Source organism: Paramormyrops kingsleyae, chromosome 12, assembly GCF_048594095.1.
Source record: "Paramormyrops kingsleyae isolate MSU_618 chromosome 12, PKINGS_0.4, whole genome shotgun sequence".
Classification (NCBI taxonomy): domain Eukaryota; kingdom Metazoa; phylum Chordata; class Actinopteri; order Osteoglossiformes; family Mormyridae; genus Paramormyrops; species Paramormyrops kingsleyae.
In genome coordinates, this window is record NC_132808.1 from 26,698,784 (window position 1) to 26,724,704 (window position 25,921).

Genomic DNA, 25,921 nt, shown 5'->3' on the forward strand with positions numbered 1-25,921 from the left:
TTAAAAAAAATTCACAAACAGTTATGTATTGACCATGTTTTATAGCAATGAGCCAAAACATTACAACCACCCCCATGTAACGCAAATAACATTCTCACAAATACTGTGGATGTCAAGGTCTGAATACAGAAGAAATGGGGAGGGGAAAAGACCTTAATGATTTTTATATGGGCCAGTTTGTTTTCGCCAGACGACTGAGTCGGAGCATCTCTGAAATGGCAAGTCTTCTGTGGTTCTCACGGTCAGCCATGGCGAGTACCTGCTGAAAGTAGTCCAAGGTGGAAAAAGCCATGAACCTCTGACGGGTGTTAGGCTGCCAGGGCTTGTCAGTGTGGGATGTAAACAAAGGCTGTCCCATGTGGTATGAACCAGTGGAAGGCACAAATGGCAGGTGTTTTGATGAGTCACAGCCTGCCAAAACCCCACTGACGGTTCGTAGTTTTTCCCTCCTCGAACCACGCTCAGTAGACACTCACCACAACACACTGTGAGCTCCCCACAAGTCTGCCCATTTCGGAGATGCTCTGATCCAGTTTTCTGACCATGATGATTTAGCCCTTGTCAAAGTCACTGGTCTTTCCCCCAGCTCATATCTTCTGCAGTGAACATGTTGATTACAACCAAATATTACCGTGTAATACATCCCACACCCTGATATGCATGGTTTTTATGAGACAGTCAGCATTATTTGCCTTATGCCGGGGCAGTCATAATGTTTTGGCTCATTGGTGTATAACTGTATATATGTTGAGTGTTGTATGTAAGGATTATTTGACCTAGTGGTCATGTATGTGATATAAAGTTTGCAGTTAGTTAAGGTTTGTGTACATTTACTCTGTATTACTGTACACAGTCTCCCTCTGAGTCTCCATGCTGCCCTAATGGTTTCATGTTGGATCAGTGTAATTAGCCTAAAAGACCCATGTTTATTATTCAGATTTAGTAGCACTGTAAAATAATCAAGCTTTTCTGGTCCCATGATGTCAGTATTTCCTGTAGCAACGGGAGTTAAATGAAAAGTTAGATTTACAGTCGGTCCCCGTTCATGTGTGTGTGTGTGTTGTGGGGACACCGTGAAACGCCATTTATGACAGTCAGATTGCTGTCGGAGACCTGACTGGACTTGAGACAGCTAACATTGTTTCTTTTATCGTACATTTTGTTTGGGCAAAGGGAGATGATGGTGATGGTTTCCTTAAGGATGAACAGGAACCGCACTCCTGAAAGGCTGCTGTGTGGAGGGTGGATGGTGTTGCACCAACAGTATTACAGAATCCCCGGCATATGTGCTCCCTGCTGAATTTCTGATAAACTCATGCGTTAGCAATGGCTTGCATTCACATTAGTGCTCCTTGACTGTCATTTACTTACACATCCTGGTAAATGGGGTTAAAACAAATTTCACCAGGGTTATCCTTCCCATGAAAGGCACATTTCCAGGATGAGGGTCCCCAAATTCAGATAAGACTGTGAGCTTCACAGCACCCATCAGTGGCTGCCCCCCCCCCCCACGCCTAACCTCCTTTTCCCCCAGAAACTCCATGAGATCCTCCAGGATCTCAGCCTGTTTGAATCCGTCATGCTGAGTCTCTTTTCGACCTGCAGCTTTTCATCATGGCGCCCCGGTCGGTGACCGGGACCGAGGCATGCTGAGGCATCCTTTATCACTTCCAGATTGGTGTGGTGGCATCTGGGAGAGATTACGGCTGAGCTCCCCTATGGGAGAGTGAGGAGAGGCCCGGTGGCTTGAAGACCAACCCAATAAAGATGGATAAGATGCAGAGAGTGTTGAGCGTAATGAATGGCGAAGTCGGGGGGCTGTGAACTGAGCATTAACGCTTCATCAAGATTAATGTCTGCTATTCTAATGTCTGCGCTGCGTATAACACGTGAAACTTGACAGAAGCAAACGCTTTTGTCTTGTAACATTCGGGACGTGAATCTTTTCTAAAACACTCCCATTTTTTAATTTAAAAAAATATTTTTTTTTTTATTGGTATTAATACCTGTAGGACTTGCTGTCTTGTGGTGGGTGGGAGTACAATTCCACCTTGTTCTGACATGGCTGCAGCATAGAAAGTGGTGCTTCACTGTGGTGTAAGAGGGAAACGCAGTTTGGTGTGGCATGTAAAGCAGGTGCATTTCATAGCGTCCCACTGGGAAAATCAAGGCTTTTCAAGGCAGCTTTTGATGGTAGCCGGTCACGTTACGGTAAAAGGAGCCGTGTCACATGTGCATTCTTGGCTAAACTCTATCATGCTTGCTGTGGTGACACCCTGGTGACTGAGGATGGCATTATTAGTCTGTTAATCATCCTGGGCCTCTGACAGGGACCTTCCTCTAGACACGATCCAATCATCTGCTCAGTCTTAGGACCCCCCCCCCCCTCCCCCGAATGCATGTGGGACACCCATGACCACCAGGTCTCGTCGCACATGTAGAGGCATGGGGGCCCAGTGCGCCCATCTCAGACACCGCTGACAACGGGAGTGCCGTGTGCTCACTGGCGTGTGCTCACTGGCGTGTGCTCTGGATGAGAAGGCAGGCTGGCGATGATGCTTTATGGCGCTTTAGAAGCTTCATGTTTCACATCACAAAGAAAAAAGGGCACCTGCACTTCAGCCGAAGTGTGGGGGGGGGGGGAGGGGGGCACTGTACCATCTCTGACATTCATAATCGACTGAAGGAGAGAGCAAAGAAACCACCAGCTGTTTAATTTTATCTTCCCTGACCACCCACCCCCTCCCCCCCCCCCTTTCGTTAAAACCCCCAAACAATTTAGAAAACACATTTACGGGCAGGCTGGGGGGAGGGGGCAGCCCGAAGATGATTAACGTACCCAAGACAGGTACATTAGCGGCACTGCATCTGCGCAACCCCCCCCATCCACCCCGCCCCCGGAGACCTCCCCCGTCTTCTGACAAGATGAGACTGTCAATTTGCTTCTCCTGCCACATTACTGCCCATTAGGGAGGGGGGAGGAGGGGGGGCGATTCTCAGAGACGGTCACTCATCGTACCTGTTATTACAGGAGCCGCTCGCTGCCCGGCTTAAATTGGTTAATGCCCTTTAGGATGGGAAATGGCAGGGAAGCGTGCGGAAACGGAGGCAGCTTGTGGATGCAGTGACCCCGTCCTGCTGCTGGAGCCCCTCCCTCCCGAAATGTGATAAAGCCACTCGCTGTTTTATCGTCTTGCACAAACAGCACCGTCGTCACGGACAGGATCAGGAAGTAGAATCAGTGGGAGTCTTAGCCACCTCAGTTTGGCGTTTTTGGTGACTGTGTGGCCCTGGGGGGCCGCTGTGCTGGGACACAGCCCCCGGTCTTGTTTTACGCCGTGGGGGCGCTGTGGTGTCAGGCCAAAGACAGCAGCATTAGGTCTTGGACTCGTGTCTATGGTGTGTCGCCGTGACGATTGTCATCAGTCGCATCATGCCCCAAGGGCCAGATCTGGACCCGGTGCGAAGTACAGCTCATCTCACTACCCCCCATTTCAGTACACCCCGAATCCACAGTGCGCACCCCGGAAGCTTCCATGAAGCCCCCCAATTGTGACATTTCCATGTACATGTCTAACGGCGCCATTCCATGCGATGTGCAGCTGTGACTGGTGAGAGCGCTCTGCGGCCTCATGACGGTGACACAAGCTGTCCGTCTCTGCTCTCCCTCCAATGAATGTATTTTTACTTCTTGCAGGAGAATGTCGGATAGGGAACTAAATAATTAAAGGGACACTTTTTGACTTCACCCGCCGTGGCACTGCTGGTAAGGCCCTCACCTCACTCTGCATGGACTCTCTCGGACAGACTTATTTGCGCTCCACGTGCAGGACCAGATTAGTGACGAATTCCTCACTTGTGTTCACTGTCCACATGCACTGCCCTTACGTCCTAGAACGCAGTAACCCTTCGCTGTTTTGCTAACAGAGATCTTATCTGAATCCGCTGTAAAAAACCCAGCATGTGACTCAGTTTTTTTAAACAGCAGGCAGCTTCATTATTTTCACATTGCATGATTTTGCTTAAATGTTCTGGATGCTTCTTCCCTGTGAGTCCGTGTGATGTGTGTGATCCGGTTACAGATATCGCTTAGGTTACAGCACCTCCGCAGAAAAAACACGTTTCCTCACAGCTGTAAAAGACACATCCATACACCTCGGATGAGGCAGCTTTCCTCAGCACGCAAATGTGATAATGATGTCAGATGCAGCATCCAGTTCCCCCCGGTCATCGTATTACCTGGCCCAAATCAATTGATAAACTTCCATTCAATGTGGAAGACAATTTAATAGAGTCGGGGTCAATCGGATTTCAGCTGGGGAGGCTATTTGCTGCCAGGAGCAAACAGAGTTGGGGGTGGGGGGGGGGGGGCGCTGTCCGCCGATGTGTCTATGTGGGGGTATCGTCAAGGCCCGGCGGCTCCAGTGTAGGGTCACGCTCTCCCAAAGACCCCTGGCTTGGGATGGGGGTTGCACACACCGCAGGCGGGTTCAGGATGCGGCAGTCGCATTTACACACAGGACCGTCACATGCTGCACGGAGCAGCAGCAGCATTCCAGTTATCCAGTATATTAGTATACTGGATAACTGGAAAGCAGAATACAGGGCTGGGGGGGGGCCTATCCACCAAATACGAGGAAGCTGCAGCCTGTTCTCCTGCGACGGGACGACTACGAGGCCTGTGGATACCCGAGGCCGGAGCATCACGACGCCGGCAGGCCTCATCCATGTTTAGCAGGATGCAGCAGTTAATATCCCTTAATCACCTGGCAGTGAGCTAATATTTTTAATGTGGAAAGCTCACACCGCACTTCCTGAAATGCACACAAACTCTTTGAAACAGCAACATATTCGTTAACTGTGAAATACCAAAATATCATACTGTATTGGCTATTCATTCATTAACCTTTTACTCATAATTGATTCTTCGTTTTAAAAGCTTTCCAGCAAGCCTGCTAAAATGCTGTATGATCAGCTTATTCCACTGCGCCGTCCGGGTATCTCAGTGATTGTGTTGCGTTTTGCATGCGTTTTCATGCTACAAGGCAGTTAGCAGCTCCCATTGTGACGGGCTGTGCGCTAAAATCCCCCCCCAGTGCGCGCCACCTCACACTGCATGACCCAGGTCAGTCAGATCTGCAGGCGTGACCTCAGAGCCCCCCTGGGCCATAACACAGCTGCCCTTCCCCAAATTGCAGGCACAGCGCCAACATCAACCTGCACCGAAAACTGCTGACCAAAGAGCTGGGCGAGCTGAGGGGCCCTGTCTGGCCCCTGCTGTCCCGGGGGCTGCCAGAAGAGCTCCTGACCAAGATCTGCGGCAGCGCCCCCTTGGGGTTGGAGGCCACGCGCAGGGGGACAACAGCAGCTGAGCAACTGGCAGGCACAGACCACTTTAGGGCCAGCAAATGCTTCCGGATCCTGTCCGAGGACTGCGGGGCGCTGGACCTAGCGTGTCCTCCAGTGAGCGTTCCTCACAGGAGTCTGATGAGGGCAGCCACGAGCTGGAGGGGGCCAGCGAAGGGGAGGGTGGCCCAAACAGGGCAGACCAGGTGAGGGGTGGTGCCAGGGAGGGGTTCCCAGAGCTGCCGGGCCAGGGGGTCGACCCGAGTGCTGTCCTGTGCATGCTGTGCCACAAACCATACAGCTGCAAGGGCACTCGCTTCAAGACGGTACATCTGCGCCAGATGCAGCGCTGCAAGGTTCCAGGCTGCAGCCTCACATTCTCCTCGACGCGGAGCTGCAACCAGCACAGCCAGAACCGCAGCCTGCGCCGGCACGTGGCCCAATGACTGCCCCCCACCCCCAGGCCTCTTACTTTCACACTGTACTTGTGGAAGTCTCTAGAAATGCCTGGATGGGTAGCTCTGCTGCTGCTGCGTCCCTGTGGCCCCAACACGTCCTGCCGCTTCCATGGAAACCCTCGTCCATCTCCAAAGAAACTGTTCAGACTCTTTTGTGACTGTTGCTCGCAGAAATGGTAGTAATAAGAAGAGAGCCTTCTCAGTGTATTAGTGTAATAATAGCTTTTAAATGACCCATTAACAGAGCATGACAGCCTCATCTGTAAATAACATCCCAGAGGGTTTTTCATGTAAAAAATGTACTGAGGGTGTCAGTGCCCATGCTGGTTTCATTTCATGGCACCTCCAGCTCTCAGACTGAAGGAAAATGTAGCCTCTAGCTCATTTGATTTCTTTATTTTGACTTTGATGCACACTTCAGACTAAAAAAAAAAAGCTCAAATTCTTTTATAAATGTACCAATGCAGAGAAGGCCTGCATGCTTTTGGCTCCTGAACATATGATTTGTTCCTTGTGTTGCCACATTTGTATGTTGACCCAGTCTTGCACTTTTCAAGTCTACAAGGGGATGTGTAATATTTTGTGTGTCTCGAAGTCACCTGCGTCCAAGGCGTTTTAAGAAAATGCTGCAATGCTTGTGGGTCCCAGATACAGAGAATGTGTGGCTCCTGAGCTGATGACCCGATATTCTGCTTTCCATTTGAAACAACTATTGAGTCTTAGCGCAATAGCAGATAAGCAGAGTAATATTACTCTCTGCTTTTAGCGCTCGTAAGAGCAGCCCAAGTGCTGTCCAAGGTATTGTTCAGAGAGAGATCTCTGAGGTGTTCCCAGGGGGTGATCTCTGAGGTATCATCCAGAGTGTGATCTCCAAGCTTAGCTGTTACTTCATTAATGTTCCCTCCAGAAGTTGACAAGATTTCTGTATCTCTATATTATTTACATTTTAATGCTTCATTTAAGGTGATCCAGGTGCTTTCTGAAGACTGCATAAATCAAGCATGTATTTGAACTTAACTGTGACCAAAAACAACTGAAGTGTTTTCATATTTCAGGCTGGGGACACGAGCGTAAGGCATGAGTTTTAGGTCTTGGCTGCTCTCCAGAAAATCTGACCACATCACACTTTGGGTCCTCACTTAGTGTTCTGATGTGCAGTACCGTCACTAGTGGTGCATAGGTATGGGTAGCCACTGGAGACAAACTTCACCAGATCATTCAGCATTTGGATATACGTTGTATCTGTATGAATTTTGGTGTCGGACTGCAGCAGTAACTTGATGCCAGTCATTATCACGGCCACCTGCTTGCTGCATATGAAGGTGTAGGTGCCGCATATGAAGGTGTAGGTGCCGCATATGAAGGTGCTCCAGTGACGTCCCCACTATTGTTCCGTTATGAGTGCAGCTGTGCAAAGTGGAAATGAAGCCCAGCCCCGCCCCACCCTGCCACCCACCCCATGCTTAATACTACTGTCTTATAAAATAAAACGATTCTTACAAAAACCAAGGGCAGTGATCATGGCAATCATAGGAGGCAGTCACATGATCATGTCAGTCACAGGAGGCAGTAATGTGATCATACCAAAGGAGGCAGTTACACAATCGTGCCAGTCACAGGAGCCAGTCACATGATCACACCACTCTCTGGAGGCAGTCACATGATCATTCCAAACATTGGAAGCAGTCATATGATCGCACCAAACACAGGAGGCAGTTGTGCAATCATGCCATTCATAGGAGGCAGTCACATGATCATGCCAATCACAACAGGGAGTCACATGATCGTACCAAACACAGGAGGTAGTTCTGCAATCATGCCATTCACAGGCAGCAGTCATATGATCACAGGAGGCAGTCACATGATCATGCCAATCACAATTGGCAGCCACATGAGCATACCAATCACAGTAGGCATTCACAAATCAGGCCAGTTCCAGGAGGCAGTGACATGAACATGCTAATCACAGAGCTGACACTGAAAAGACTCCGTGTCAAATATTTATTTAAAGGATTGAGGACACCAACAGTGATTCTACTTTAATTCGCTTACTTTAATTAAACTTTAATGGTTCCTGTTCTTTTCTGCGTGGATGGGCAGTTCCCGTTCCTTAACAGAGACCGGAACCACGATTTGGGAACCATCATCCTGTTCCATCACCTCAATGTCATCATAATGAGGCAGGAGGGACAGTGTGAGGACACACGTAGCACAGAGCAAACAGGGACAATAGGCTCAGTCTCTTATGACTATTATTCACCTATTTCTGGTATTATTACAGACTCATATTTGGCACTTCGCAGTCTGCTATCTTACAGAGTGTTTCATGGACTTGGGTCAGAATAGAAGCCTCCAGAACACTGTGGGGGAAAGCATGAGCCTCCTGTGCTTATCACTGCCTCTTACGTCGGCTGTTTTCCTTAGAAGCTCATTATCATTTTATTATTATAACGGTGCTAATAATGACAGATTGGTCCAGAAAGTGAATGTGAAACGCCAGACAGTAATTGAGGCAGGGAAGCACGCTTAACTCAGTCCCGTGCTAGCCATCGTGGGGGAATGGACCCGCAGAACGCAGCGCCCTCTCAGTATCCTCACAGTACAGTACACGCACAACGCACTCACAGCACTCTAACACTCTCTACCGCTCAAACCCCTGCCCCATACCGCAATGTGATTGGTTGACTGTAAAGTAGTCACAATACGTTTGGCGCAGGGAATATGGTACATAATTTTATTAAGGTTATTAAAATTATATACATATCTGCATTATTCCTATGCAGGAATCATGCAAATATTTATTTGTGAATGAAACATTAGACGAGTTTCTAACTTTGAATCATTCTTTGAACCTGGGCTCCTTCTACATCTCTCACCTGTTAGTCTAACCCATGGCTAGTCGAGGCCGATTGATACACTAACGTTCCATAAGCCCCCACCCCCCATGCGGCAGTGGCCGATGCCTTTGAAACACCGTAGTATTTGATCACATGTCGAGGGCCATATGGAAGGGGGAGTTCAATGGTGCAGCAGTCAAACCCAGCAGAGCCACATTAGACAGCCACAAACACGGAGAAGGTACACGCTTCTGCACCTGACTGGAAGTTTACAGTCTCTTCAAAGGAAGGGGGCCAGTGTGCATGTTTTACACCAGGTTCTCCAGACAGTGCTTTGTAGTGTCTAATACACCCAACAACTCCCAGCCTGCCTCTCCTGAGAGTCCCGTGTGTCCAGCAGAGTGGGAACACAATACAAGGCATTCAGACGCATTCCAGACTCACAAAGCATCTCTCCCAATGGATAAAAACAACCTTGAATGATTTTGTAAATAAAATGATAAATGATTCTCCATGTTGTTGTTTTGGTGTAATTACCTTGCTAGTGTCCTGCAGGATGCCCTCATTACCATCCTGTCACTCCTAAACACGGTAAACAGGGAGTCCACGTCTGTGTCATGTCAGCTCTGTGGAAACCCATGTTTTTCCCATAGTCATACAGGGGTAAAAGGTTCTTTTCTCTTTGCTCGCATTTTCCTTCCTGTATTATACCGGTCCATGGTTTTTGCATAAAATGCATTAGGGTTTTCGGATGTAAATGGAATTTTATTCAGACTTTGTCCAAATACCTCTTGTAATTTGTATGAAAAATCTTGTACAATTTTTATATTAAAGGTTTATCAGTCACTGGCATGCTGCCGTTTTGTTTTTTTTTTCCTATCTTCATCTTGAAGCTGCAAACGTTTCATCAGTGTGGCTCAGCATTACCGTTTATCGTCATGCAGACAGATCACAAGACGACAGCGCTGGTCTCTCGCCAGCAGGATGGGTCATTAATCCACTCAAATTGACATCAGGTAACGATTTCATGGGTTTATCTTCTTCCTAAAAAACTTGGGTTAGGCAATGACTAGAAAAACTGTTCAGGGAGTCACATAGGGCCCTAGCACCAGGCTGAAGGGAATAAGGAATAAGGAAGTCCCTTCAACCAGGAACTGAAGTTACCTTAACCCTCTCATGATGATCTAACACTAACCCTCTCATGATGATCTAACACTAACCCTCTCATGATGATCTAACACTAACCCTCTCATGATGATCTAACCCTCTCATGATGATCTAACACTAACCCTCTCATGATGATCTAACACTAACCCTCTCATGATGATCTAACACTAACCCTCTCATGATGATCTAACACTAACCCTCTCATGATGATCTAACACTAACCCTCTCATGATGATCTAACACTCTCATGATGATCTAACACTAACCCTCTCATGATGATCTAACACTAACCCTCACATGATGACCTAACCCTCTCATGATGACCTAACACTAACCCTCTCATGATGATCTAACCCTAACCCCCTCATGATGACCTAACCCTCTCATGATGACCTAACCCTCTCATGATGACCTAACACTAACCCTCTCATGATGACCTAACCCTCTCATGATGATCTAACACTAACCCTCTCATGATGATCTAACCCTAACCCCCTCATGATGACCTAACCCTCTCATGATGATCTAACCCTCTCATGATGATCTAACACTAACCCTCTCATGATGATCTAACCCTCATATGATGATCTAACACTAACCCTCTCATGATGATCTAACACTAACCCCCTCATGATGACCTAACCCTCTCATGATGATCTAACACTAACCCTCACATGATGACCTAACCCCCTCATGATGACCTAACCCTCTCATGATGACCTAACACTAACCCTCTCATGATGACCTAACCCTCTCATGATGATCTAACACTAACCCTCTCATGATGATCTAACCCTCTCATGATGGTCTAACCCTAACCCTCTCATGATGACCACACCTCTATAAGCACCGGAGTATCAGAGATGTCAGGGTATGGGAATGTGCACGTAAATGCAGAAGATCCTGTCCCAGGTCCTAGCTTGGCTTCCTCCGTGATGCGCCACAATTCTAGTAGGTTCCATCATCATCAATAAGTCTCTGGCAGAATCACAGACATGGGGGTCAATTAGGTGGAAGACATGAGAATACTTCACCATACAGCAGGTCAGCAGTGATAGAAGGTAAAACTTCAAAGTAAGCTCCAGACACTCAAATTGACTTGTCTAACAGACACAAGGTTCTCTGTTGCATATGGATGACATGGAAGAGGAACTACTTTTGATGAGGGGCCAGTGAGGGCTTTTTGTGACATCATTTTGCGAAGGGCCAGTTAGGGCTTTTGTGACATCACCATGAAGGGCCACTAAACTGCTGGCATTAGATGAAACAAAGTAAACTTTGTAGATGTTTTATATTTTTTCCAGATTTATTTAATTTGCAGTCCTTGACACTGACACTCATTGTGGGTCAGTACTAAGGGTTAGAGTCTAAGGCCAAGAAGTTGAATTCTTTCCTCTTGGCCTGTTTATTATTTTCTTAACTTGTTCTGCCTGTTTTGCCTTCTCTGTCAGACCTGCACCGACATTTCTGAGATGTTTCTGAAATGTTCCTGCTGACAGCCGTCCACTGGGACATACAGCTGATTGCACCACAAAACATCTGTGATCGAGAAAAACAACAACCAATGTAAGACAAATAATTCCAGGTCCAGGAAAAACCTTAGACTGCAGATACACGTCACCTAGTGGATGTGTAGAATCTGCATGCAGTCACGTGACCACACCTCTGCCTTTTCATCCACATTGCCTTCTCTTCCAGGGGAACATAAAGAGCCATGCGATGTACACCGATGTATACATGCAGTGATACATGATGAATAGAGGGGGAAAAAAAAGAAAAACTTCTTGGTTCTGGTTCTTAGATTTGCTTAAGCTCACTGCACTGACATCAGTTTCTCCTGAGGTGTAAAAGTCACCCCCACCAACATAAAAAGAAAAGAAATTAGAAAGGAGGAAATTCAGGAGCAATAAATCTTAGTCAAGTGTTGGGTCATGTGGCCCAAAATGAGCAGGCAGCTCCTGACTCCTCACCGAAGCCCATTTCTGGTAACATGAGCCTTGCTGAGGTTGGCCTTGTCAACCGATTAGACTTTTTACTCCAGTGTATCGATCCTGTTCTACACCAGCGAGGCCTGTATTGCTGGCTAATGCTATTGACGAGCCATCAGTCTCCTGCAGAAGTGTGGAGGCTTGCAGGCCTTCTCCCAACCACAGAAAAAAAAACCATCAGTGGACAGTGATGGAGGACAGCGAGGAGAAGGAAGATGCAAGCACAGCAGAGGCACTCGGAGCAAGTCCACAGTTTGGGAAGAGTAAATTAAAAAAAAGACAAAAGGAGTGAAGGAGAGTGATTGTACTCAGCCATATTGATCCAGCCAAGCATCTCAGATCACACTACCTCCAAGGTGCAACCACAATGAACAGAGATTTTATTACTGTGACGTATGTAGGAAACATCTAAAATACATGGAGGATAATCCATGGAGTTCATTCTTCTTGTGAACAGACACAGGCAGTGCGGCTGGGAAATGGTTAAATGTAAAAATGGAAAACAGAGAGAGAGAATGGCGGAACGTGTGCGTGCCCTCATCCCAAACCCCTCGTCAGAGCACGGCAGACGGGCAATGACCCCAGCAAGGTGCGGAGTCCTGCTTAATTAAAAAGCCGCAAGATCAGTTAGCCGCAAACACCGTAGGAAATAAGATGTTAAACGCTGCCTACAGTTATCACGCACATTTCCTGCGGAAAAAGCTGATAAACAGCAAAGAGGCAGGTTAATCAACCTCAGAACCTTTAAAGCTGCAGATAAGGAGTCACTGCAGATCAGGATGTGCCTTCACAGTGCACAGTGTCTGCAGAGCGGCGGGCTCACACCACGCAGGGGAGCTGAACTTCATTTCATCCTCTTTCTGTCTGATTTGTTTTGTAATCCCTCCAATGAAGTGACCCTTTTATCCTGCCCTCGAAATTTTATTACACACACAAGAGTGAGTCAGGAGGACCATCCCATGTAAACAGGGCTGGTGGCACTTCTAACCAGGCCGCTTAGGAAATCCTCTTCATTTACGTTACATTCATCAAATGGGTCCGGAATGGAAACAACTGCTAATGAAAGAGTAACTGAGTCTGGAGGAGGGAAACGGTGTTAGATGTCACAATGTGAAAAGCAAGAGAAAGTAAAAAATAAAGAAGCATACACTCACCGTATAAAGAAGCAAACAGTCCATCTAAAGAAGCATAAAGAAATACACTTCCCTATATAAACTCCTCCATTTAATGAAGATTTCACTCCCCTGGTATAAGGCAGAGTAGCACATGGATGTGTGCTGGGCCCAAAACACAGAGGCCAATGGCTCAAAACCATCTTTTATACTTGCCTGACAAAGTGTTTCTCTGAAAATGTCCACACTACGCTTGCTAGGGGGCAGCCCCTGAAATGCCCTTGGGCGAGGCGCTTGGCCCCCTGAAATGCCCTTGGGCGAGGCGCTTGGCCCCCTGAAATGCCCTTGGGCGAGGCGCTTGGCCCCCTGAAATGCCCTTGGGCGAGGCGCTTGGCCCCCTGAAACGACCTTGGGCGAGGCGCTTGGCCCCCTGAAACGACCTTGGGCGAGGCGCTTGGCCCCCTGAAACGACCTTGGGGGAGGCGCTTGGCCCCCTGAAACGACCTTGGGGGAGGCGCTTGGCCCCCTGAAACGACCTTGGGGGAGGCGCTTGGCCCCCTGAAACGACCTTGGGGGAGGCGCTTGGCCCCCTGAAACGACCTTGGGGGAGGCGCTTGGCCCCCTGAAACGACCTTGGGGGAGGCGCTTGGCCCCCTGAAACGCCCTTGGGCGAGGCGCTTGGCCCCCTGAAACGCCCTTGGGGCGAGGCGCTTGGCCCCCTGAAACGCCCTTGGGTGAGGCGCTTGGCCCCTGGGATATGTGGGGGGAAAAAAGAAATATATCTGTACTTTGTGCAGAAATGAAGCATAATTACATTCATTAATGAAGTCTACATTGCCCATCTAAAGTATGCCAGTCTATATTCAGTCTGTATTAACAATTTGTACCTGTAGAGCATTATAGATGCATGGAGTTCCCTAAACGTAGTTTGTGTTGCTCTCAAGCTGGGAATCGACCTGGATTTCTTCGTCCTGCATCAGCTGGAAACGTCTTGACTCTCTCTAAAAAGACAAATTACAAAAGAGTTATGTTGGTCTGAACAATAACCATAAAATCACCTTTGAAAAAGTTAGTGGTCAATATGTAGCAGGGAAAGTTGGAGCTGAGGTTCTCTTTTGTCAAACTGACAATCCTGCTAACAAAATGACTCTTAAATTGCATGTGAAATCTTATTGATTTCGGAATTCATTCCATTTTTGGCACTGGTCTGTTGGCAGCTTGCTGTCAGTCTGGCTGTGTGTATAAAACTTAGAGAACCTACCTAAAGCCAGACTGACCCTGTACAATTACACTCTTCTAAACCTCCAGCACAAATGATGATGCAATTCCCCAGATCAGGCAAAAACAACATCAGTACACAAAGGGCCCCTTTGCAGAGTTATAACCATAACAGTTGTTCTTCTCATATGTTTCACTGTCAGTGAGGTTCAGTAAAGATTCCCTTCCCATAAAACATAGTCTGGCTAGAGAATGACGCACGCCGAAGGCTGACCAGTGAATGCAGCGTATCGATGCTGACACCACTCGGGGTTTATTGATTATGGAATCCGATCCAGGTGAAGATCTCGGACTCTGCCAGGTCCACACCTCGCTCGTGTAGGGGAGTCATGTAAATCAGAGGTGCAGATTAGCAGGGCACATTGCTCAGGCGCACTAAAAGTGCCTGGTCACGGACTGGAGCACATCCCACCAGCTCTCTCTCAACATCACCTCAGCACTTATCCTTCTCGGTGTGTGCGAGAGCCATGGACTCGCATCAAGCAGGCTGGGAGCAGGTCAGACGGCAGGCAGGTACGACACGGACATGTGCAGACCTCTGCAGGGCATCCTAGTTCCCCCAGCATGGAGAAATAGCCTCTTCTCTACACCAAGTTAAACAGTGAGCGGAGTGATAGTGTCACAGCAATGACATATTCACAGAGTAACTGAAAGAGGCAGATTGTCACAGTGGTCTGTGGGGCATATATCTCTGTGTATTGGGTGAAAATCCCACTCCCCGAACCAGATCCGGTTTCAAGAACACACTCACAGAAAGTCACTGTCCTCCTGTATGTTTACTGAGAAACACTGTCACACCAAATCAGTGTTTTATCGATTCTCCCTATCATTTACAGAAGCTGAGAAGAACTCGATATGCCTTTAATAAGGTCGCAGGATACAAACGACATGGAGACATTACATTAAATGAGCCTGACTGGAAGGCGAAGTGATACCAAATGACAGGAATTCACAGCAGAGTATTTCCCGCCGGTCATAGATGGGAGAGGACGTCACTTCCAGGAAAACTCCCACAAGCGTCTCTGCATTCGCTGCGCGTCTCAGCGGCTTGCCTGGAAGTGAGGGTTAACGCACCAGGGGTGCTTTGGAGCCTCTTTGTTCTGGAGGTCAAAAGGTTGTGTTAACATTGAAAACATTAAAATCCACTGAGGAAAAACATGGCCACTGCCAGGCCACTGCAAGTCTGACTGCTGCAGCTACCAGCTGCAGTTTTGCTGCAGATTGCTCGCATTTTGAGGTCTCTCCTTTCAGGCGTCGCATGTCACATTTTATTTTGCATTATTACAGAGTCCATTATACATTACTTATCAAGGCACTACCTGACTTAATGATATGTATATATTTTAAATCACAGTACTTCATACTGTTAAAATACCGTGTACTGTGTTTCATTAACTATTAAAATGAAACTGTGCCCAAAGAACCATCAAGGTCAAGGGGACGTCATCGGGGACAGGCGGCACAGCTGCCTAACATGTAGAGGTAGTGCCTCGTGCATCGGGGCGCAGGTTGACCTGGGGGGCGCAGGTTGACCTGGGGCACACAGCCCCTCCCCCCCCCCAAGTTCTGGTGGGGGGGAGGGGGGTGCTATCCTGGACTCCGGCTTCTGCTCGGCGATCTGTGTCGCCGCCACCAGCTTCCAAGCATTTTCCGTTACACTCCAGGGAATCGTGCACTTTGAAGCTATTTTACCTTAAGGAGTAAATTATGCTTCTCCCCCCTAATCTCCCCCTCCCCCCTCTCATGCGGACTCCCCCCCCCATACACACCTACGCCCGCAGCCATAGGGTGGTGGATCGCTAATATCAGACTGGTCCAGAGCAAGGCCTCGGTTGCCAGGGTACTCACCTGCAAGTCCCAGCCCCCCCCCCACACACACCCACCCCCCTCCTGGGTGGTCATCTGCCAGTCCTAGACAAGTCCCCCCGCCCTTGCTGAATGCTCACACTTCTGGAAACATAATTACTGCTTCTAGGGTCCCGTGCGAGGTGTCCTGACAGTAAAACAAAAGCGCAGGAAAACATACGTTCGCATTCCTGCACGGTCTGCAGTGTAGACTGAGCAGAAAGCCAAGACCACCTGGGGTGAGACAGCACCTCCTGCTGGAGGACTCACGCAACACCCTCTGAGTAGCAAAGTGCAGAGCATAGAGTCGGGGCTTCCAAATGTTTCTTAGTCAGTTACATGTGAGTCACACCTCTTCTTGATTAAATAAGTCAGACTTATGAAAACCTCTTATTTGACTCCTCACTGAGCCCCCTGGTGGTGGCAGGATTACCAATCGGATACTTGCCCATTTGACTGTCAGTTTTTATTGTAAACAGTTTGTGTAAAATGTGTTCATACTTGTAAATTATCTTGAAATTATCTTGCATGTTATATGTTATACTGAAGTACACCCACCAAGTCCAATTCCTTGTATGTTTAATACACTTAGCTAGGGCTGGATACCGAACTTTGGTACTTTTGTGGTACCGAAATGCTCCAATCCTATCGAGGATCGAAAAAGGTATTTTCTTTTGGTGCCAAATTCCGATACCCAAACAGTGAGCTAATAAGCATACTTGTGTAAAGATCTAAAGTCACTGGTGATTGGCTTTCTAATGTCAAGTTTCACGAACACGTCATATAATAATATCAAATAATGGGCAGTGGTGGCTTAATGGTTAGGGTAGCGCACTTGTAACTGAAAGATTGCAGGTTCGAATCCCCGACCAGCAAGGCACCACTGAGGCACCCTGAGCAAGGTACCGCCCCCAAGCACTGCTCCCCGGGCGCTGAATTAGCTGCCCCCTGCTATATCACGAAAGTCACATATAGGTTAAATGCAGAGGACACATTTCGTTGTTGTGCACTGTGTGCTGTGGTGTGTTGACAATGACCACTGATCACCTAATTCTAATTCTAAATATAGGCTGGAGGAGACAAAGTTGTCAACAAGTTTGAGTGTGTGTGTTGCTTTTATTTGTTGCGTAGTGTAAAATATGTCTTGCAAATATGCCCCCCCCCCCCCATATAGTGACGGACCACATCGTCATATATCACATGAAACACCCAGAGAGAGCGAGAATCGGGGTGTGTGTGTATGCATGCGTGTGTGAGCGAGACCATCAGAACTTGGTCCGATTCAGTTCCTCAGAGGTACTACTGACGAGGGGCTTACAGTGATAAACTTGATGATTGCTCGACCACAAGCACCACCGATAACATGCAAGTTACCCAGAGGTGCAGGAAAAAAAGACAGTAGATGGAATTATTTTTGTATCTCTATAAGACTGAATGGCTTTTGCCTGCATCTCCAGCCAGGGCCGGCGGTGAAACGTGGGGGTGCTTATCAGCGGGGGTAACGTAGCATTGCTTTTTATTCTGTGGAAAATGAAAGATTGATCTGCTGGCCGGATTTATTTATGAATTATAAACACGTCACCGGTCATAAGTAAAATCAGGGCTCTCAAGTCTCACGCACTGATCGTGACACACACGCATTTCAACTGGTTCACACGCTCACCAGAGTAAGACATAATGCCCAGCAAGGTGTCCTGTCATACAGAATTAATGGGTGAGGCGCAGATATACGGAGTGAAGTTTTCCGTTTAGCTCACAGCTGTCCCGACTTAATGGCCACCTACCAGGCAATCAGAAAACAGAATTTGTTGCATGTGATCCCACTGCAAGCACGTTATTACAGGGATGCACGCACATACGGAGTGCAGAACAAGGTGTAAGTGGCAGAGCAGGAACCAATGAGTGTGGTGAGCAGGAACCAATGAGTGCGGTGAGCAGGAACCAATGAGTGCAGTGAGCAGGAACCAATGAGTGCGGTGAGCAGGAACCAATGGAACCAATGGGTGCGGTGAGCAGGAACCAATGAGTGCGGTGTGCAGGAACCAATGAGTGCGGTGAGCAGGAACCAATGAGTGCGGTGAGCAGGAACCAATGAGTGCGGTGAGCAGGAACCAATGAGTGCGGTGAGCAGGAACCAATGAGTGCGGTGAGCAGGAACCAATGGAACCAATGGGTGCGGTGAGCAGGAACCAATGAGTGCGGTGAGCAGGGCTGTAAAGTGTCATGCACTGACCGCGAGACACACTGCGCCCCTAACAGATGTAATCTCACTCCACAATTTTGATGAAACATGAGAGCTCTGGTGAAATATAAATACAAGGCTGCATCCCGTTATGAATGCGATCAATCCCCCCAGTAACCAACCAATAATTTAAAACAACGTGTTCAATTAATAGATCAGTGCTGAAATGTTTAATGTATTCTTGTTGTCGTCGAAACTGATTTAAAAACACATTGAAATTGAAAAAAAGTAATGTTCAGGAAGCGGTATTGAAATCAAGGTATCGTTCCGGTACTGGTATTGAAAAATTTTGAATGATGCCTAGCTCTACACTTGGCCAATAAAGACCTATGTGATTCTGATTCTCTTATGAGAAGGAGGGTTCCTGTCCACAGTTATTTTTGTTGAAACTGGAGGTCCCCAAAAAAATGCTCCTACTACCACCCCCCCCCCCCCCCCCACAATCACATGGTGGCCCACCCTCCTTGGAGCTCTGCGGATTTGCTCGGCAACTCAGGAAAGCCCCGCCCCCTCAGCCTGCACAAGAAGCCAGAGATTTGGGCTGAACCTGCAGCATTCATCACACGCAGGATAGCTGGCCATCTCCCACCTACCTCGGGGCTTTCATCAGGACAACCGACCCACGCCGTCCCCTGCTGGACCTCATTAATGCTGGGCAGTAACCTTTCACATGCCAAAAGGCTGCACGACTCCCATGATGCGGCAGGGCATGGCGCCATCCAGCATGCATCACACACTGAGGGATCACAGGGAAAAAGAAACAGAAGCTTCCAGAGGCCACAGGGCAAGAACCCGTTTGGTAATCCTCCAGCCACTAGGGGGCTCAGCGAGCACATGACTGCAGTAACGTTGAACCTCATAGGTACAAAAAATGAGCCCAGTGGATGCTGGGCTGGGTGATGGTGGGCACTGGGGTATGAGTTAGTGAGTAGAAGAACCCAGGGGACTGTAGAACAAGCTCCAAGGTGACGGTGAGATAAATGTACTGTGATGATGTAGGCAGGATGCAGGTGTATGATCACAGGAATTTACAACGAAATTTAAAACCAAGTTTGTCAAATTATCATATAAATATTTAATGTATTATACAAAATATATATTTGTGAGAAACGTGTTCTGTGTTTAGCCATTACTTGGTCTGGTCTCAGGGCTCTATTCCTTCAGGGAAACAGCTTGTGATTGAGTGGAAGAGACATGGTGTTTTAAAATGCAAAATTACACATCAAATTCAATAAAGGCTATTTATACTAAAATCCAACATTCCTCTGCCAGGGACCCTGATGTTTTCCCCATGTAGACTCAAGTGCTGTTTATTGAAGGGATACATGCACTGTTCATCTGACCCCATGCAGGACAAAAATAACCAGCAAAGGAGAAATACAAACCAAGTAGAAAGGAGACCTTGGAGGATTTGGGAGACACAGGGAGTATTTACAGGACGCTTCACGCAGACAGCAAATGGCCTTTTACCTGCATGATAGCATGTTATACAGAAACCGAACTGCAGAAATGTTGCTGGATCATTTCATAATGCATGATGCCCGTCCGCCTGCATAAATTAGGTGAAGGTAGAATCTGCAGATAAATATCTTTTAAATTATCTCTAACGCAAAAGCGATGACGAGCAGAAGATGAGCAGTAAACAAAGACAAACACAATGTGGAGACGGTGAGAGTCAGGGACATGAACAGGGGGACAGTGAGAGTCAGGGACATGAACAGGGGGACAGTGAGAGTCAGGGACATGAACAGGGGGACAGTGAGTCAGGGGCATGAACAGGGGGACGGTGAGAGTCAGGGGCATGAACAGGGGGACGGTGAGAGTCAGGGGCATGAACAGGGGGACGGTGAGAGTCAGGGGCATGAACAGGGGGACGGTGAGAGTCAGGGACATGAACAGGGGGACGGTGAGAGTCAGGGACATGAACAGGGGGACGGTGAGAGTCAGGGACATGAACAGGGGGACGGTGAGAGTCAGGGACATGAACAGGGGTACGGTGAGAGTCAGGGACATGAACAGGGGGACGGTGAGAGTCAGGGACATGAGCAGGGGGACGGTGAGAGTCAGGGACATGAGCAGGGGGACGGTGAGAGTCAGGGACATGAGCAGGGGGACGGTGAGAGTCAGGGACATGAGCAGGGGGACGGTGAGAGTCAGGGACATGAGCAGGGGGACGGTGAGAGTCAGGGACATGAGCAGGGGGACAGTGAGAGTCAGGGGCATCAAGAGGGGGACGGTGAGAGTCAGGGACATGAACAGGGGGACAGTGAGAGTCAAGGACATGAACAGGGGGACAGTGAGAGTCAGGGACATGAACAGGGGGACAGTGAGAGTCAGGGACATGAACAGGGGGACAGTGAGAGTCAGGGACATGAACAGGGGGACAGTGAGAGTCAAGGACATGAACAGGGGGACAGTGAGAGTCAGGGGCATGAACAGGGGGACAGTGAGAGTCAGGGACATGAACAGGGGGACAGTGAGAGTCAGGGGCATGAACAGGGGGACAGTGAGAGTCAGGGACATGAACAGGGGGACAGTGAGAGTCAGGGACATGAACAGGGGGACAGTGAGAGTCAGGGACATGAACAGGGGGACAGTGAGAGTCAAGGACATGAACAGGGGGACAGTGAGAGTCAAGGACATGAACAGGGGGACAGTGAGAGTCAGGGACATGAACAGGGGGACAGTGAGAGTCAGGGACATGAACAGGGGGACAGTGAGTCAGGGATATGAACAGGGGGACAGTGAAAGTGGCAGTGAGAGTCCAGCTGTCCATGTGGGACATGGATACAATCCCATAATAATAATAATATAATGTCAAATGTCAATCTAAATGTTACTATTCACATTTGATTAAGTGTTTAACAGTCTTCAGTGCATCATGTTCAATGAAGCAATAATTAACTCCAGGACACCCCCGTCCCCGTGCCTGACTCTCACCGTCCCCCCCGTCCCCGTGCCTGACTCTCATCGTCCCCCCATCCCTGTGCCTGACTCATTGTCCCCCCCGTCCCAATGCCTGACTCCCACCATCCACTGGTCCATGCGCCTGACTCTCACTGTCCCCCATCACGATGAAGTACTCACTCTACATGCCGCTGATGACACGCATTAGTGCAGGAAGCAAAGCCACTTGAGTCAAAATGCCTTCCACAGTGTCAGCATTTCTGCCAAATTAAAATGACTCTCCAGGGATGTGGAGAGAGTGAGGAGTTACAGTAAATCCGCTCCCGGCAGGCCGGCTGTACGCCCCCCTCCCTGCTCTGGGGCACCTCAGCACAGGGGAGGACAGCCCGACAGTCCACACCCCCACCCCTCATCATGCACTCCATGAGACAGCCATGCAAGGCAGGGAGATGCAGAGAGGAGGCAAATAAAATTACCTTTAGTTGTGGAAATCCTATAGTTGCCACTCTTCCCTGTTAAGTGTATTACCTTGGTATCTGCTGCAGTTGATTTGATCTGTTGCTAAGCGTAAACCTTGTATTGATTAAGTTTAACTTTTTTTTCTTAGCTATGTAACACTTCTTTTTTTTCTTAAAGTGCCCAGTCCAGCGTTTCCCCTCCCAAACTTCTGCCTGTGAAGTTGCTCCTGAAACTGATTTTGCTGATAAAATGACATTTATCTCCACAAACCGCAGGACTGTAACCTTTAAGAACTTAAACAGCTAAACGGAAACAGCAGAGTTGTTTATGTAGATGGTATTCTCAGAGATCTGTACTATTACTTTGCAAGATTTATTGGTTTAGTTGCATAAGTATATGCATATTCATTTTACCATTCACTCATGCTACACCTGCCACTTCAGTCTCAGTCATCTATAAGCTCCCTGCAGCCCTGCATAGGACAAGCGGGTACAGCAAGTGGACCAGCGGATGGGCTCTGCTAAGAGAGACGGTAAGGCCCCGAAAATGCAGGGTATTCTATTCTGTTAGAAGAGCAGCTAAGCGGGACGAAGGTGACAATGTCACATGATCCCCCAGCTGGGGCCATGACTGGAGCAGCCCACAGCTTCTGGCATGAATAATGAGCGTCCACTCTGCCATTCTCAGTGTGCAGAACCACTTGCAACGATTCATGGGGGGGAAGCTGCAGAAAGGGCTTTGGGTTTTTTTTCCTGAAACGGGTCTGACACTACAGACATATAGAGAGTGTTTTGTGACAATATTCAATAAATAAATTATAACTTAAATTGTAATTTAAACGATTACTTAAATAATCAATTAAATTATTAAATCTTAAATATAGTCTTCTCGCTTTAGGATAGGCACACAGCCCCCGATCATGACATAACGATAAAAATCATGTTTATTGTGGCCACATCTTACTACAGCAGAACCAACCACCCCTACGATCGACTGTGGATAGTTGAAACAATCTGCAGGCCTCACATAAAGTGTGATGTTCATGTACATGCATGCAGTAAAGTTTAATCGATATATTACGCATAGTAAGACATTAGCTACATACAATATGGTAATAGTCTCTCGAATGAAAAGGATTCTGATGTTTTAGCCTAATTCTCAAAAGATGATGAAGCAATGAAAAGATTTCTTGCATCAAGGGTTAAAAAGCAGTTTAAATTATTCTTTAAATAATCATTTAAATAACATACATGTAGTCATGTAAATGATATTTAAATAATCTTTTAAATGACATTTATAAACAATCATTTAAATGACAATTTAAATTATTGATATTGCCACAAAACACCCTCCATAGATGTACACACAGAGACTTAATGAAATATTGAATAATGAAATCAACAGCATTCCCAAGACTGCTAAAAAACTAAATGGTTAGTATTGTGTAAGAGTGAGATGCTTATATTGACTGCCGTAGTCACTGTGCTCTGTGTGGTAAAACAGAGTACTCAAGGCTACACCTCACATTAACATGTACTCACTAACACATTTTAGATTACAGAATAAGTACTGACACTTTACAGTAAAGGAAAAAGTACTCTTTGATACGTTACAGTACAGAAAAAAAAGTATTCACTGACACACTAGAGTGCAAGAAAAGGACTCACTGACACTCTTAACAGTAAATAAAAAGTACTTAAGAGTAGGCTACATGTAAAGTACTCATGAAAAGTAGGCCTACTCATTGACATAGTTTTCCATGAGTTCCCGCCATGTTGTACCATATAATAAAAGTACAGCAATGCTACACATCTTAATAACCACAGACAGGCTGTAAATCCCGAGTGCTTCATTGTGTCCTCAGCATAATCCAAAAAGATAATTAATCACTTAAGCCTCTGCAAGCTTCGGAAGGTGTTTCAGTTTATTTTCCCCAACGGGCCGAAGCTGCCACAGCTATGTAACGGTGTCAGCAGAGGTCATTTTCCGGCTCTTTGTGAGACTTTTCCTTCCATCCGAACATTACTGTTCGTGTCTGTGTAGTGATGAGACAAAGGGTGAAGTTATAAACGCAAACGGAGCGCTGACAGCCGCACCCATAGAGAGCCCGGCCCGGCTGGGAAGCACCTCGACGCTCGGGTCCCATACGAAGCACCTTGCGTCCTGATAAACGCAGCACATCCGCCCAACTTGACGTAAATTAAATCATAACTCGAGTGAAAAAGGGGGAGCGAAGTGGCAGGTGTAGCAGGCCTGTCGGCGGAGTGAGAGCCGCGCGTTAATCTGTCCTTGGGGGCCGTTTTAATGAGGATGTAGAGAAGCAGCCCTCTTCGGCGTGTTTAGCGCTACAGCTCCGAGATTCGGGAGGATGCGAGCAGCAGCCTGAGCGTTTACCGTGAAATCAGACACATGAAGGGGGCTGCCCACTCAGCAGCTCCGGCGCGCCGCGGCGGCCGCGGGCGGGACGGACGGACGGGCGCGCGGGCGGGCGTGCGGGCGCGCGTGCCCCCCACGGCATGCAGAAGCGCGGCCCCCAGCTCGCGGCGCGACAAACAGCCCCCCTGTGATGAATTTTTAATGCCGCGGCTGTTACCTTTGAGAGGCGTCCAGGCTTCGCAGCGGCGGTAGCTGCTGGTGCTGATTAGCGCTGACTCCTCACAAAACAAAGTGTTGAGTTTCGTGTAGTTGAAGCACTCCGGCCCAGCCCGCTTTACGAGCGGCACGAGAATGTCACGGAACCCAGCGCGCGCCTCCCATCTCCACCCCAATCCGGGTCTTTCAGGTGTTCTGGGTAGCCTGTAGAGCCCGGATTCGGGCCAGAATGGAGGCACTGGGACTGAACCTGATGCGTGCTGGTGTTACGCCCTCTGCCAGGTGGCGGTGCATTCACAGCTGTGTCCGGGCAAACCAATACTGAAGGCAATAAACAGACTTTATGTATATATATTAGCATAGGCATAGGCAAATGACATTAAAACGTAATGTATTATACATACTTCGACCTGCATATTTCTGTATCACACATGTATGTGCACGTGTAAACATATTTGGCCAATAAAGCTGATTCTGATATGTACATGCAGTGTAAAACCACAGTACAGTATTAGTTATTCAAATGTGATGTGTTTATATTCAAATTTATTAACAAAAACACCAGCAGATGATGTGGCCTGTAAATTTTAAGGGCAACACTGCTAATATTTACAATAAATCATAAAATATAATGGCATGCAGATGGAAAGGGGTGACTGTGTGTTTATTCTGTGCTCTGCTCATGGCATCCATGTACATAATGAGCAGAACTAGTCGGGAAAATGCGCTTTATGAGATAAATGGAAATGGAAGAAAAATATGCCAAGCAATAGCAACAACACAGATGAAATGAAAAGGAGCAAAGTCTGTGTCGAGTTTTGTAGAGCCCATCCTCGGCGTGGTGCCCGGGTTCTCAGGCTGCCTGATTCCCCAGCAGGGTGGTCTCCATCTCTATCCATTATTTCCTATTTTAAAAGCTGATATTGATCTAAAACTCCCCTATGTGCTACGTTCATATTTATTTGTGCGTTTATTTTGAATGTTTTAATTTCCCATTTTTTTACTATTCTGTCGTAAAGCTTTCTGCCAAAAGCAAAAGCACGGCTTGAGAAGGAGAGTTCGGAGGAATCGAATCGCTGCGATTTGCCATCCCTTCGCTTGTGCGCTGGATGCAGATGTGGGTTCCCTCGCACCCACAGCAGGTGCCCGTGAGTTTGCCAGAAGCCCCTTAAAGCCCCCGTGGGTCCCAGCCCCCCTCTCCTCTGCTGTCACCCCCTCTCGCTGCTTTTGAGTAGGGTGGCAGTGTCAGATGTGTCCCAGCAAGTCAAACAGATTACCGACAGCTTTTTATTTTATATTTAATCTTATTTAGTAGATGCTTTTATCCAAAGCAACATGCTTGGGAAAGTAGGGCCCTACTTAGTGCCCCAGCGATGACATCACTCTGTGAACTCCAGTCAGGCACAGACCCTAGCCCGTGTGCTGAGGGGTTCCGGAGGAGACGAGGCCACTGCAGAAAGCAGATGCCTGATGTTACAGCCGCATCGTGCAGGAGGCTGCAGGAGAAACACAAGGTTTGCAACGGCACTGTCTGTCTCAGACCCCCGCTGTCACCCTGACAGTGACTCCAGTGTTCCCCAGCCAAGGAGCTGCCCTCACAGACACCCCCCACCCTGCTTCCTGCACCGGCCAGGCTTGGCTCCTTCCTGCATGGTCATTATCGACTGGCTAATCGTACTCTGGGTTCCTG

At 47.9% G+C, this 25,921-nt stretch overlaps 1 protein-coding gene and 1 long non-coding RNA gene across 5 annotated transcripts in view; one reads left to right on the plus strand and one right to left on the minus strand.

Moving 5' to 3' along the window:
* The window catches only part of LOC111852098 (zinc finger protein basonuclin-2), a 72,428-nt gene extending 66,761 nt beyond the window's left edge, over positions 1-5,667 (plus strand). For 2 of the 3 annotated variants that reach the window (XM_072697811.1, XM_072697812.1), the window contains one exon: positions 5,199-5,667. In XM_072697811.1, the coding sequence (XP_072553912.1) occupies positions 5,199-5,556 (358 nt within the window). In that variant the 3' untranslated portion in view covers positions 5,557-5,667. Of the gene's footprint in view, positions 1-3,697; positions 3,767-5,198 lie in introns of all 3 variants that reach the window. The other variant, XM_072697813.1, reaches the window with a different exon arrangement.
* A 4,864-nt stretch (positions 5,668-10,531) lies between these two features.
* LOC111852137 (uncharacterized) lies at positions 10,532-24,505 on the minus strand. Of its 2 annotated transcripts, XR_011981835.1 has the most exons (4): positions 24,233-24,505; positions 18,867-19,009; positions 13,796-13,909; positions 10,533-11,347 (listed from the first exon to the last, which is right to left on the minus strand). It is a non-coding gene; the product is annotated as an uncharacterized lncRNA (long non-coding RNA). The 2 variants fall into 2 exon arrangements; XR_011981836.1 differs by lacking the exon at positions 18,867-19,009 and having other exon boundaries at positions 10,532-11,347; positions 24,233-24,502.
* Positions 24,506-25,921: the final 1,416 nt, after the last annotated feature.